General features: G+C 38.8%; 1 protein-coding gene across 1 annotated transcript in view; it reads right to left on the bottom strand.

Moving 5' to 3' along the window:
• Window positions 1-7,956: 7,956 nt before the first annotated feature.
• LOC107043391 (leucine-rich PPR motif-containing protein, mitochondrial) overlaps window positions 7,957-15,635 on the bottom strand; it is a 160,871-nt gene continuing 153,192 nt past the window's right edge. Inside the window, exon 5 of the mRNA XM_015264887.1 lies at window positions 7,957-8,202. Within this exon, the coding sequence (XP_015120373.1) occupies window positions 8,141-8,202 (62 nt within the window). The 3' untranslated portion in view covers window positions 7,957-8,140. The remainder of the gene's footprint in view (window positions 8,203-15,635) is intronic.

The raw sequence follows: 15,635 nt of genomic DNA, 5'->3' as shown, positions 1-15,635 counted from the left end.
GAACCCGAATCATCGGATTAGAAATCGCTCGCCCTACCGACCGAGCTATCGTTGGCTTTCAATTTTTATTCAGTAGTAATACCCCGAGTGCTTCAAAATTATCGGATATTTCCGGATAACTTCATTGTAAATAAGCAAAAGTGTCAAGTTTTGCAGGTTTAAAAATCCCGAGCACTTGCGCGAGGGATTTTCTTGCAAAACTTGACACGATCATTTGNTCGAACCCGAATCATCGGATTAGAAATCGCTCGCCCTACCGACCGAGCTATCGTTGGCTTTCAATTTTTATTCAGTAGTAATACCCCGAGTGCTTCAAAATTATCGGATATTTCCCGATAACTTCATTGTAAATAAGCAAAAGTGTCAAGTTTTGCAGGTTTAAAAATCCCGAGCACTTGCGCGAGGGATTTTCTTGCAAAACTTGACACGATCATTTGTTTGCAGGGAAGTTTGAGGGAAATACCAGATAATTTTGAAGCACGAGGGGTATTTGTCGGATTATTTTTCACGTACAGATTTTGGTTGGAGTGTCGTTTACGCAACCTCAAAATGACATCCGAGAACAATTGAAGAGTTAGTACGAAATATCCGGAAAAATATATATATGAGTACGAAATAACCGAAAAAATATATATGTTAGTGCGAAATATCCGCAATAAAACTTCCTCCAGCCTGTCATTTGTCATCAAATGCTGCATTCTAATTGGCCCTGACTGTCCAAAATCCGTACGTGGAAAAATAATCATCATGATAAGTAAAAAATCATGTGAATTCGAGCAATTAAAGCTATTGCGAAAGATATTGGGCATGTCTGCCAGATACAAGAGTGAAGTTATGAGGGTAAAAGTTTGAAACAATGTTAGACTCATATCGCAATTGACTTTAAACATGCCAATGTTCTATTCCGAAATACAAAAAAATCCAGGGTAGCTGAATTGACATGGAATGTCTCATGTATGATCGGAAAATCGAATTTTCCATGGAATTTTTTTCTTTTTCTCATCTTCATATGGCTATCCCATTTTGAAATACCCCGGAAAAGTTCAGTAATATCATCATCCATCGAAGAAAAAAAAATTATTCGAGTGTCGAATGGCCCCTGCGAAACAGAGGGATTAAAATAACGAAAAACTTAAAAAATGGCTTAGTATTCACCCTCGTGGTACTGTTGTATTTTTAGTCTCAAAGTATATAGAAAAACGAAAAAAATCTTTTGTTATTTATTAAAATCCGTCAATTTGTTCGCAAGATATAATTTTTCAAAAATTTGAGCTTTTCTTATTTGTCCTGGCCAAACAATTAATGTTAAAGGAGCGAAAATTTCTGAGGATTCTGAGAACCAAAAAAATCCAGGGTGGGTGAGTTGACATGGAATGTCCCATATATAGAGGGGTGCCCATATATAAAGGGTGCCCATATATGGGAAGTGTTCATATATGGAGGGTGCCCATATATGGGAAGTGTTCATATATGGAAGGTGCCCATATATGGGAAGTGTTCATATATGGGGGGTGCCCATATATGGGGGGGTGCTTATATATTGTAACATGATAAAAATCATGTACTGTTTCTCGCCTGAACTGACCGCGGATCATGGGGGAAAAATTAGTATTTTTACTCCAGCGAGGAGTCGGATCACCCAGGGCCACAATTGTCAGTTTCTTTATTTCTTATATTCACTCTTTCTTTTATTATTTTTCAAATTCTGTCGATCGCACTCACCGTGGGTTACGGGTGAGCTTCGAGACGAGGGGAGTGGAGCGAAGCATCGGGAATGGCTACAAGTCGGCGCTACAGCAGATGAGTAGCACACTGACGAGCATGCACACACCGTCTGGGAGACTCACACCACGAAGGACGCGAGAGACGATCGACGCATGCCAGCAGGCATCTCAGGCATCTACATGCGAACCCCCACCACCTGACCGATGGATCGATGGCGCAAGGCCGCCCAGTAAAAAAACTCATGCTGCAACATTGAGGGAGCATCGGATTATGATGGCTTCTGCGCCGTTCAACGCTGATCACATCCAACGACCGCGCGGCGTAAGCTCAGTTCTCTGGGACTCAGGAATTGGGAATTATGACAATTTTAAAATTCCCAATTCAAAATCATATAATAAAGCGGATTCTCCGCGCTTGATCGCGTGATCGGGGTGGGGGTAGAAAAGATTTTGAGGTTCTTCGGGGCGATGTACGGCCCCGACGGACACTCTTCGCTGGGGTTCAGCCATATTAAGTCGCTCTGCGCAATTAAAGTTTTATTACGCTCTTTGAGTTTTTTTTTTAAATTGTTAAAACAATTATTACTTTGGCGTGCCTGGATTTTCCGGCCTTTTCCTGACGTCGCCGTACTGAGGGTCCAGACGAGTTTATCCTGGAGTTTCTCGCATATCAAACGGTGAGCATGATTTAATTTGTGAGTGCTCGCGTGGTTTTTCGATTCATTTCTCCGGTGGCCATTTTGGACACCGTTTGAGTGTTAAAATTCGAGCCTTTTGCCTTCGGGACGCGGCACTCAGTGGCCTTTGGCCTCATTCCTTTATTTTAATTATTGAATATTAATTATTTCATTCATATTGTCGCCGTTTATCGGGTTTGATTTTGGAACTTGGTTTAATTTCTTCATTCGTGTGGCCTTTGCGTTGTCGCGCTTCGAGTGATTTTCGTCACTGATAGTATTTCCTCATTAAATTGTGGCTGTAGGATATTGGTTTATTTTTCCAACCAAGTGAAAATATTAGATTTTCATAATTACTTCTTATTTTCGCATGTGCTAAAATATTAATACTCTGTATCAAGTCATACCGCGTGTGTAGAGTTCTCTCGCACGCATTTCATTGTATTACTTAATTTTGTAGTTATCACACATTCAATTAGTTTCTGAAAATTTAAAAATTGTAGCTCCAAACAATTAATAATTTTTGATTTGTGTCGAACCATTGCTTGCGGGAATCCTCTCCCGCACAGGTAAAAATAGTGATTATTATTTCACTGGCATTGGGCCGAATTTTTCAATTGTTTAACTGTTGTGACAAAAATATATTTTATTTTATTTCCGAATACTTCAGTGTGTTGAACCGCATTAATTGTTAGCCCGTTCCCACACGCCTCCGCGGTTTCCTGAGCTGGTCGTGGAACGCGCTTCGACATCGTGACCTTGTCCTTTGAAGGTTAAAAGGACTGGCGCCCTTTTTGGTATTTTGTCTTCTCTCGTTTATCCCCGTCGTTCTGATTTCGGGTTGGGAGAGTCCAAAGGGTCGCTGAAAGTTCGTGGAGAACCACGCGCCTGAATCCCGCAGACGCGCTTGGGAAAATACCTCACAATATATGGGGTGGTGCCCATATATGGGGGGGAATTATACGTATGTGGCCTCTTATGGTAAAGTATGTATAGAGCTATTGAAAAAACCCTCCCGGTCACACCCACTCGGTCACTCCGGGAGGGGGGAGCGAGCGAAGCGAGCGGGGGGGGGGGCGAAGCCCCACCGGGGTTGGCGAGCGGAGCGAGCAAGGGATGTAACCCCCTAGTCTCTCGTATATAGATTCTTTTCCCCCTTTCTAAACCTCTTCTCGGAAGTTAGCATCTTTCAATTGTTATTCTTTCATTCTTTTCTCTTATTTATATACGTCAATTTGTATTTCTTCCTTTCGCCTCTTATTTAATTCAATAAACCCCTTAATTTAATCCCACGTACTCTTGGGGGTACGAAAAACCTCTTTTCGGGTTGTTCACTCAGGAAAAATCGAAACTATTTTTTAAACCTTTTCTATCGCTCATTTGTTGGGCGCCAGCCAAACCTTCACGGGAGGTTCGACGAAAACCGGCCTCTGAGGCAAACTCGTCCACTCAGAGGACTTTTTGACTGGACAACGGGTTGCCCAGCTAACATCAGTGTGACACGGTAGAGTGGGCGAGGTCCACCAGAAGTATTACTATCACATCTTCGCGAGCCTTTGCAAGCCGTGTATTATGCCTTACAGCATAATCCCCATAATGAACTAAATTCATGCCCCCTCTGGAGTCTTTCAACTCTTCCAGTGTTCCTTCTCCTCCCGAGTATTTCGACTCGGGAGAGTTTTCAGAGTCAAGTGCGAATCAGCCGGGACTCCTCAGAGCCTGGGACATTGAGAGGCTGATCTGACCAGGGTGGAACTCCGTTACCCACGCTACGACCACCCACACTCTCAACCACCAGTTACCGCTACGATCATCGCGCGACACGGCCTCCGGGTTGTACTAGACCGTCGGCGTATGGTCGAGCCGACAGGAGGATTTCTCTACTCCAGGCCCACGGGCCCATACGCCTCGAATCGTTCCGCCGAGACTCAATAATGCCGGAAACAACAAAGTCGTCACTTCGCGTGCCGAAATAACTCATTTTTACTAGCGGAGGATGCAGGGGCATCCCCCTACTGTTGCCGACAACAATTATTCACCGAGGCGACGTGGAATTCGAAACTCCTTATCATGGCTTATTCAACCATTCCTCCATCCAGCACACCGAGAGATTCTTTCAACCTCTCGGTTCAAGCGCTCGCGTTCGACTGACTCGGAATCTCACTAGGGCCTTGCCTCCTAGTCTGGGGATAATTTGAAATGATTAATTTCTGAGAATCACGGATTTGATTTACATGTTTGCCCTCTAATTGAACCATATTGTTTGATTCATTCGATTCCTTCGAGGTTTCCTGAACCCGAATTTGTTGAAAAAGAAAATTTACATAGGAATCTACTTAGCTTCGGAGTTCCATTATAATCTGCGTTCCATTCCAATAGGGGAGCGGTAAAACGATTTAAGCCGATTTTATTATTGGTCAGTTTTCAATGAATATTTCGGAATGGAACGCTGATATCCATTATATCCTCATAACCTTTTTTGTAGAGCGAATCGAGAGTCACAAATAGTTCGTTACCAAAATTTCTTCGCAGCTTTTTGAACTCAAACTTGGTACAAATCGAAATTGGACTTGTGTTTCACTTCAGTAGCGTAGCAGCAAAACGGTTCAAGCCGATTTTGGAATTGATTAGTTTTCAATTGATATCTCGGAATCTAATGCAGATACCATTTTTTTATATAACCTTTTTTGTAGAGCCGATCAAGAGTTACAAAAAAGATTTGTTTGGTGAGGAGCTAGGTTTAGGGTGGTTGTGGGTGTGTGATCAGAGGTGAGGCCGGAAAATGAATTCTAACACTGTTTCATAAAATCACAGTTTTATTGTGGGATCGAACCACGTCCTAAAATACTATATACACTTTATACACTTGTCACTCAATTTAGTTCGTTGAGATTCTCAAATGAATATATTGTCTAAATTGATAATTTACTGTTGAGTCACTATTAAATGTCGTTGATAATTGTCTATCGATAATTGCAGTAACGATTAAATCTAACTCAAATTGTGAGGAACTGTACACGTTGAGAGACGCGTCGACACGCGCCTGCCGTTGATCCTACTCAAATGTTTCGATAATTCACTGCTGATGTACTTAATTCGTTGAGAAACTATAATACTTGTTAATTCACTAAATCTACGTTGATTTGACTCTAATGTTGATATTCTATATCATTTCTACTGAGTAGATGAACTGAACTAATAACTGATTTGATAATCTATTACATGGCTGTTGAACTGCCGAGCGATTACTCTGACGGACCTTTTCGTACTACTACCTTTCCGGGTGATTCGCTGACTCTTGACTGTTGACCCGAAGGGTCCCGATTGATTTCGAAGATTACCGACTTAATTCCCCGCTGAACTTATAGAATGATGACTATGTTTCAAACAAGATTATTATAAAAATTTCGCTATCTCTTTTAGATTCGAAGATATTGTCTGGAAACTCAGCTAACAATCCAGTCGACTCAAATCGTTTTATCGCTTCACTAGCGATTTTGCCCAGCACTTGCACTCCTTGAAAAGTATGATGTGCCATAATACTAGATCAGATATAATAATCAATTAACAGACCTGTAAGGATGATTAACGGAAGGATTTCCATTAAAAAAATGCAAAAATTTGACGTTTTTATTTTTTTTGAATGTATTGTGGGTGGAATATTCGAACTTTTTTTCTCTCAAAATGTGTGGAATTGAGGCTAGAATCTCGTCAATTTTTGTCAAAGTAGTAGAAAAATCTTTACCTATGAGAATGATTTTTTAAAAGAAAGAAATGTCGATCAAAAATATTATTTAACAATTAAAAATCAATTCAAAATTTTTCCCTTCAATTTTGATGTTTTTGATTTTCCAGAATTTTTTCAGATTTTTAAATAGCTTTGAAGTACTCGAAAAAAAATAAAATAAAATAAAAACAGTTGTTCAAGCATAAAAAATCAGGGGATCGATATAATGATCTGAATTGTTTTTTTAGGTGGTGAATATGTGAAAAAATTTCCGCCTTGAAATTCGCTGGGGGCAGATTCATCATGCTTATCCGGCTGGACCCATTCTTATAAATTATTATACCAGTGGAGTAATGACATAAGATTGTTCAATTTCATTTAGACAGTAGTGTTTGCTGAATATCTCGGAATGAAGATCCTTAATTAAACTTCGCAGGTACCTGTTTGTCACTTTAATTTTTCTTTGTAAGAGACTCGAAGGGAATTTCATTATCTCCTCCAGCTCCGGAGATATTGATCAGAAACTCATCCTCAAGTTCAATTGAGTCATCTCGTTTCACCACTTCATTTATGATTCAATTTTCCTCATTTGGACTATATGAATAGGGTCTGACTGATTTTCAATTACTGGTTGCGCGCATTATCCAGAATTCGAAATGAAATAACACATGAACCACATTAGATGCCCATTTTACCTCTTTTTTTCAGAATTTCGGATTTTTCCATTTTTTTCATTTTCGCAGTGTCCATTCTAACCATTTTTTTCTAATTTCCTATTTTCAATATTCCCCATTCCCAAATTTTTCTTTCTTCCAAATTTTCGGGGTGTTCACTTTACCCAGGGGTGTCCATATTGCCCCAGACTCCTCTACACCTGTCAAAGGCCGAGTCAATGGGTTCGTGCTAATTAACAAAAAATCGAATTAAAAAAATAAATAATCATCGCGCCGCGTAATGACTTGGTTTTTTGAGTCGCTCCACCCTTCTGGCTATTATGTCCCGAAGGGTTTGTCTTTAGACCCATGCATTGGTTAATCACAAATCCCTTTTTTAATTATGTTAAAGACATCTCTTCCACCCTCTCAACTATAGGGAGCGTAAGGAAGGGACCTCAGAGTAGGTGGGGACGAGTCAGTATCGTAAGAAGTCGTGGCGCAGTCCCCCGCGCGATTCTCGCTGCGTCTTCTCGCCAGCTTCAACATCATTGCTTAAAGTTCTGGAATTTTACTGAATTTTCAGTGAAACCTGAGATTTTATGATTTCTCCCCCCATAAATCGCATTCAGTGTCACTGTTCTGAAAATTAGTAGGTAACTGTCCATGAAATTTTATTTTTTCAACAGTGTACACCGTCACTCACAGTACCTAGTTCGTACCCCGTTTCGGCTACTTGAAAAGAGAAAAAAATTTCTGGTTGCATCAAAAAATGAACATCCATTAATACTTAAGTCCGATTTATTGCCGATGTATTCAGAAAATGATGGAATGCTAGAGAAAAATTCATGTCATCTCGTATTGAGGGAATTGGTGTATATACTCGTTCACTGAAGTTCTGAAACAAAATACATAGGATGCAAGTTCACATTGTTTCAGAATGTTAGTAAATGATTGTAACCCTGCACGGACGTCTTGGAATTTCGTGCACATCACAAATGAAGATAAGGGAAATAATATGGAGAAGTTGTTGAACCCGCCCAAAGGGCTATATCATATCAATCCACCCATTACCAATGCATCTACGATGAGAGCAAGCGCAACAAACAACTACCAAGGCCCTTACTTCTCTTACATGTCAACATTAAAGGGGAAAAATAATATACTCAAGTCCATAAATTTTATACAGTTTAATGGTCGTCCCATACTCGCTTGCTTGTCATACATCAAAAACTAGTCTGTAGAATGAGAAACGACGTTGACAATAAATTTTATATTTATCTATATAATGATTCATCGTATCTTAAGGGTAAAGCGATTAGATTAAATGATACTTAATCGTCCTCCACCACTAACATCCTATGCCCTCCCAGATTCTTGTAATTGCTCCTCCAGTAGTTGTTCACTCTCCGTACTAGTATCTGTGCAAATGAAAAATCCTTAATAACAAATTGTCACATACCAGAGATAAAAATAAAGTCTATCCTTAACACCTCTGTGCCTATCGGCATTAAGAGGTTTGCAGGATTTGATTATTGGATTTTTATTTATTTTGATTGTGTGACAGCCCTGACTTTCACGAAAAATATTCTTTCTATCGAAAATTATTGGAGCGCGTTGCGTAGAGATTACGCAATAGTATAATACGTATAATAATAAAAATTTGGATTTGTGCTTTGATTTTCAGAATCTTTTCTATAATTATTCGTTGACAGAGCAGAGCGTTGTCTTTATAACCCTGATAATAATCGTTTTAAGGATGTTTAGCCAGTGTCGGTCAATTGTCGATAAATGTGTTTCTTTTTCATGGTCGAGGAAAATTCTGTAATTTCTTCGGCTGACAGCAGAACAAATAAAACCAAGTTTTCTAATGTTGAACAAAATCGCAATAGTCTGGGCAGAAATGAATAAACTAATTTTTCCTTATATGCGGGCAGTAGTATGGTAAGGCCACTTCTGAGTCAAATTTGGGCGAGGAGGGTCTGGGCAGGAGGGGGTTGTAGCGGCGGAAGGGAAGGGAGAGGCAGTCGTGCACGCGCTGGCGAGGTCCAGCGAGACGTCACGTAGAGCGGTGAGAATAAGCCAGGTGGGTGGTGGAAAATTTGAATTGTGTGAGGAGGTGTCTACTGCTGGAAGTGATTCCAGCAGTCGGTAACGTGGAGCTCTCTCTCTCTCTCTCTCTCTCTCTCTCTCTCTCTCTCTCTCTCTCTCTCTGTTATAATTCTGCTCGTAAGACTCTCAAATTTTATACTATGACTAATTTAATTTTTTTAGTTTTTCGAGAAATGGAAGGGGATTGAAAGAAATATGATGCATAGAGTATATATATTTATATCTTTATTTTTTTCTTATTTTCAACAATCCATTCTAAATATTGGGTTTTATTCTTTTTCACATTGCGTTCTGATATTTTTGGTTGTTCATTTTCGATTTTTATATCGATTATCACTCACAGCATCGTATTTTCCCAGAGCGGCTTCTTCGTTATTCGGCTTACTGCCGGCCAAGGTCTTCGACTTTTCGAATTCTCTACGAAAGGTAGCTGTGCGCCTTTGCTGCTCCTCCAGCCGACTGCTCCCACTAGACTTCGATTTTTGAAGACGTATATCCATTTTTCATATCATGTTCTTGATAATTGATTAGTGAATGAGGATAATTCCGTTCGGTTTTTTTGTATAAAGTTTCATGTTCTTGAAGAATTTACACAAGAAACAGTTCTTTCTCATTGGTGGATTGGAAGAATGGTGGAGGTGACATCTACGGCAATAGGAAATATCTTCATCCTTCTGTAAAATCTCAGGTAATTCATCCCGATCATCTTCAATGCTATGCGAAGCGAACAACCAAAAATTTTTTAGGAAGAATAGAAATGCCCTGACCGCTCATTCCTTTAAGACGTTTCAGGGTACAGAAAATATCCAGAGATCGTTGCAGACTGATACCATGATTTTTCATGTACCAGGTTCTCAAATTTTTCACGTTCTTTAAAGCACAAACGAATGGGATCAGATCCGAGTCATTACAAGGATTTGAACATTTTGAAAGCTCGAGATCTGATAATTTCGACCAATCCAAATCTTCTAAATCAATCACCAATTGAGAATTTATAAGAATTCCTTCAAGCCATTGTTTTTTCTGTAGCCCTTTCACGTAGAAGTTAGTCGTGTTTTTTACAATTTTCACGACAACTTGTGGAAGTTCAGAGTACGGTGGTGTATTGCCAATTTTCCAGCGTAAGCCATAGAAGTTGTGGACGAGCCATATGTTGAAACGTTTTGATTCAGTAGATAATTTATTCCATGAATAGGGTGGCTTGAAGAGGATACATTCACGCCGTTCAAGATCGTTAGTATATGCAACTGCTAGTTCTTTGACAATCAACGTATTCTCATCACTCTGAAATCTTTGAACGTCCAAGATCATTTCCATCTTCACACTACACTGGTGAGAGCACGACTGAATGCTTTCCAGAAAATCTGGTCATTTTCATGAAGAATTGAATTGCATGATTATGCGCAATACTCTTCATTATACGTCAACAATTCTGAGAAATGTTTACGTGTGGAAATACTGCGCAGTTTTTATGACAATAGTCTGGGTGGGGGAGGATTGGATTCGGATTTGTTAGAGAGTTGCATTAGATGTCATTATTTTAGAACATTTTTTTTGCGACGTTTATAATAGTTGCAGTCAATTCTGAGAAAATATAAATATCCAATTTCATATCAACAATTCCTGGAAGTGTTTACGTCTAAAAATTCTACGCAGTTTTATAAAATAAGTTGTACGAAAGAAGGGGTGGTAAATCGCCTTGGATTGGTTGATGAATGACATCATATGTCGTCACTATTCCAGAACATTTCTTAGTCGTTTATGAGAGTCAGAAGCACTTAACAGAGCGTTTCTCTCCATTATGGAGCACTTGACTACAGACGAAGTGAAATTTTTGTGCGCACTTCCTCCGTTCTTGGTGGCCTATAGTAATATTGTTATTAGACATTACGGTGAAAATTCACCACAAACGCCTTATGACTGTCTGACTGATTTGAAAGAGTATATGGAACTTGTGAAAAGTTGTCGTATTGAACCAAAAAATGACCACAACTTGACTTCTGATGAACTCGATTTGTTAACCTCAATATCACCATATATCTACGCATATGATGACATTGTTCTCAATCACTATGGCAATAACCCACCACAAACTGCATAGGATGTCTTCAAGATTTCCTGGAATTGGGAGGAAATTATAAAATTGTAAAATTGCCCCGCAATTTAAATATGGATGAAGGTGAGGAAAGAGAGGAATCAGTCGATGGTACTTCATTGAAAAGCGAAGGGGAGATCCCTCATGCTGAAAAAAAAAACATCTGGAGGAAGAACCAATGGCTAGTACTTCAAAGGAGTGACTTCAATCGCTGTGACTTCAGTAGCAGACAACGGCATCATCCATACAGAACCAAACAGTTCAAGAAATCAAGGTTTCTAAAATGGAAGAAAAAAGCACGTGTTTTTTTTACATGTCATGTAGAAGTCTTTATTGTAAAAAAATTGATACATTGTAGAGTGAAATACTATAGGTATATAATATATATCAATAGTTTTTTTTTTGTTTAAATCATATTTTTTACTCCCCCACTGATTGGATGAAACTCTACAATACGATCGTGTAAGATTAAGCACTGGGCTGCAGTTTGAGCAGGGAAATTACGGTCAGACTCGAATTCAAGACGAATATGTACTGGCGCGAATTTCAAGTGCTCATTGTGTTTTGAACATTCAATGACAATAACTGGGGCATATGTGAGAAAATCTGGGACTGCATTCACGGCGGTATTCCCTCGCGTTAGAATCAGTTCATGTTTAGCATTCTCAATAATCCGTTCATAATCCTCAGCAAAACCTAACAACATATTCAATGGTATGGAGATGTCAAAATAGCCATTAGCATCATTGACGGCTGATTCCTCATCTCTTAGTATCCAACCTGCATTCTCTAGAAGAGCAGCTTGATCCGGAGTTTGTGAGACATAGTTCTTCATCAGTGTTGTAATACCGACATTTTTGTTTCTGTCAATCCCAATGGCTTTCAATTCATAGCAGATTCCCTCAAATAAGTGAAGGATAATACAATTCACCAATCTTGTTTGCATAACAGCTGTGCCATTAGGTTTGGTCAAGCGTCCATGTATATGCAGTGAACTCTTACTCGGTAGCAGACACAGGTCTTGATGCTGGACGGCAATGTGAATTTCATCATTATTATTGAAAGTCGCTGATGCGAAAGGCTGATGCACATGAATCTCATAGTGAGCGATAGATTCATCAAACACGATGGGTTTTTGAATTTTCAGCATCTCTTCCATGGCTTTCAATGGTAAATAATGATACAGCAACAGAGGAAACTGTGGATTTTCCTTTTCATTCTTTTCTTTTTCTTCTTGTTCTTTGTAGTTTCAATCAAGCTCTTGAGGAATTTTAGATTCTGCGGTGTTAACGCTGTGAGAGGTCGTTGATGACCGCTTGGAATTGATAATGGTGATTCACTTTTATAACGACCTCCAGACTTGGCATTGAAAACAATGCCCATATTAGGTCTTAATGTGTAATCTTATTATTATAACCTCTCCTCTGAAATTTACCAATTGACCTTTTTGATCAACAATCTTCACTTGGAGATGATCTATTGCTTGTACAACGATCGGAAGGTAAATGATTGTTATGCCCAAAATAATGGCAAAATATTAAGAAATAATTTATTTACAAAAGTGAAGAAGTAGAACAATGAATTGAGTTCAACTTACTTCACTCGTTGTTTTACTAAATCAGCGTTCATGTGCAACACTGTTTACCAGTGGCGTAACGTAACACGCTTAAATACTATATAAGCTGGAATCACGAATATTCGGGAGTTCAATCGTCAACGTAAATCAAGCTTAATACTTATTTTGTATCGTCTTTGTACTTTCTACATAATTATCCCGTCTGGATAATAATGAGTTAGTTCAAATAAATAAACACCTCTTTTACCACCAAGTAAAATACCGGATTCCAGTATCTACCCACTGTAGGAAAATTTATCTCTGAATAGCGGAACCCAGGGATTCATCCCTAACATGATGTTCGATGGGACTTCAATGATCTTATATTCTGGTGGAACGGTCGGGAAGAATTCATACACAGTGAGTACTTGTTTTTCATTGATGTATGCTCCAGTGGTGATGTTACACTCAATTCTCAGTGAATTGATCTTAAGGATTGTCACTGGTAATTCACATTTATGACTGATATGAGGTGGGAAAATGCCACGTGTGAAGCCCAATAATCGTCCAATAGAATCTTCAGGGTTAAAATCTGTTGAGTGACTACATTCGATAATACTTTTCAAAGTGTTATTGTTGAGTTTAAGGCTGATACTTATATTATACTCCACAAGCTTCTCAACCAAATAATTCTCAGTATCTTCAATTTCGTAGCTTCTTGCAGGTATTTCAATGATTCTATCAGCTACATAGAATTTCATGTTCCCGGTATCAATGTTGAAAATGGAATTGAAGGTTAATACTTCAGCCAACCCTATAACTCTTGAATGGTGATAATTTCATTGAATGAAAGTAATGAGCCTCCAACATTGAGGAGGTGCTTGACAATGTTAACGTAAATGAGTCACTCATCGTGGTTGATATTTGACTATTGTTTATAGAGTTACGTCTTGAGGTTTTATATAATTTCTCCATTGACAAATTTTAGACACAGATGTTTACACACTATTGTATCGTAATCTTGATATCGCTCATGATTATACTTGACAATGCTACCAACACCGACGTAATCCATCAAACCTTGAAGTGGATGAAGCTTGCCAAACCTATCGAAGTACATGACTTCGTTTTTTCGTTTCCTATATGCAACCCAATGTGTTTCACGACCATCTTCATTATCAAGATTAACAATTGCTGATTCATTTTTGCGTGGGCCTGACTGGGGCATTTCGTTTCTCATATATACATCACGAATATGTGGGATTCTCATGGCTTTGGTGTATTTCATCAAGTCGATATTGGTAAGAGCTCAGTGTGGTAGCCTTATACGTTTGTCAACTGGAGACTTAAGGCTTTTTTGGAGGGTGTCGAGTACAATCCTTTACCTAATGCAATGGTCTCCATTGATTGGTTATGTCGCATACTCTCTTGGAGGGCTTTTTTTAGCTGTATTAGCATTATAGAGGGCTTTTGCAATGTCTGCTGCACCACCAACTAGAGCGCCGGTGTTGAATCCGCAAATATTCCTGCACTGCAAAAATTCGGTTCTTAGTTTAAGATCCATCTGTCCAATTTTTACGATCGAAATGTCCGGATTTTAAAGTACTGAAACAACACTTGTTTAAGTGTTGTGTTTAAATGGACTTTGTTTAAGATCGTTTATCGATCTTATTACCAAGATACTTGTAGAATCGTACTGACATTATTTTTTTATATTTTTTATTTATTTATTCATTTTTTCAATTTTTTAAATATTTCTTTTTTTTTTAATGATAGGTTCAATGTCAAGGCTACAAATAATAGGACATATTAAGAGATAAATGTCAAAGCATAAATCGAGATACGCGGTAGCGTATCGGCCAAGAAAAGTTTTGACCGACTGAGCAAAACATCAGGCCAAGCGCACCGCGTATCTATACACGACAGAACTTTTCCCCTCCACTACCTCTAAATGATTTACATTCGGTATAATGAAAACGGGACAACAAATTGGGAAAGTGTCGTTAGTTACATTATATAAATCGCCTATAAGCTTTTCAACGGTGCAACTATGGTATTTTTTGGATTAACAGTAAAAAAGATACGTGCATAGCAACGGGTTGATATTCACATTCTCGCGATTCATATTATAAAGTCGGAGAATCCAGTTGTAACGCTGGTAGCGCCGGTCCAACTAAGCCTCATATCCAACGTTGAAGTATTGCCACCAGTGCATTTGAATGTGGGTTGTGATGTTGTTATGGAGAACCACGGGAAATGTTCTTCTTCACGTTAAATCACTTCTTAGAATGAAACGGAAAATCGACTCGGTGTTCTATTTTGTTTTCTCTCGTCGGAAATTCGAATTTCATCTCGCCATATCTATATTCATATGCGGACCTCAGACATAAAGGTAGTTTATGCACTGTTTGTAAAGTTATCGGTTTATGTTTGGAAATGTGACAAAAGTGAGATGTGTCGAAAATATTGTGTGATCAAGTATTAAATGTCCGTAAATAGTTAAATTCGAAAAGAATAGTATATTTCCCACCAAGGGAGGGAAAATAATAAAGAAGTCGTGCCCACGTGCAGAATTGGCACGTGGTGGTAAGCACGTGGGTAAGGGTCCTTTATTTTACCTCCCGCGGTGAGAACGTCATTTTTCGTCACGGCGCAGGCGGAAAGGTAGATTTTCCTCCGGCGAAGCGGGAGGACAATCTCTTATTGAAGTGTTGATGAAATAGAATTTGTTTTTTAAATTAAAGTACAGTCAGCCCCTTTGTAATAAGCTTAGACTGAACTCAATCGATAAATTCGTTCCTTGGTTATAAAAATTGAAACAAGAAGTTAGAAGAGTCCATTCAGCCCAATGTTTCCCTAATATTGTTAAAAACAAAAAAAAAAACAAAAACAGATATTTTCAAAAAAAAATCTTTGTGAACATTTTGTTCGACTATTTCTATAAGGAAGTCAATTCATCTATTCAAGAAATACAATCCACATAGGAATCTTCATAGGAAAAATTGAATGAGGAACCAAATCAAGTCTGAAAATTACTAATGGACGAGGGGGTTACGCCCCCTGCTCGCTTCGCTCGCCAACCCCGGGGGGGG

The sequence above is a fragment of the Diachasma alloeum genome, unplaced genomic scaffold (assembly GCF_001412515.2).
Source record: "Diachasma alloeum isolate Michigan unplaced genomic scaffold, Dall2.0 Dall_scaffold_00565, whole genome shotgun sequence".
In the NCBI taxonomy this organism is placed as follows: Eukaryota; Metazoa; Arthropoda; class Insecta; order Hymenoptera; family Braconidae; genus Diachasma; species Diachasma alloeum.
Note: the sequence above shows the minus strand (reverse complement) of the source record. Positions and strands in the feature narration are given on the sequence as shown.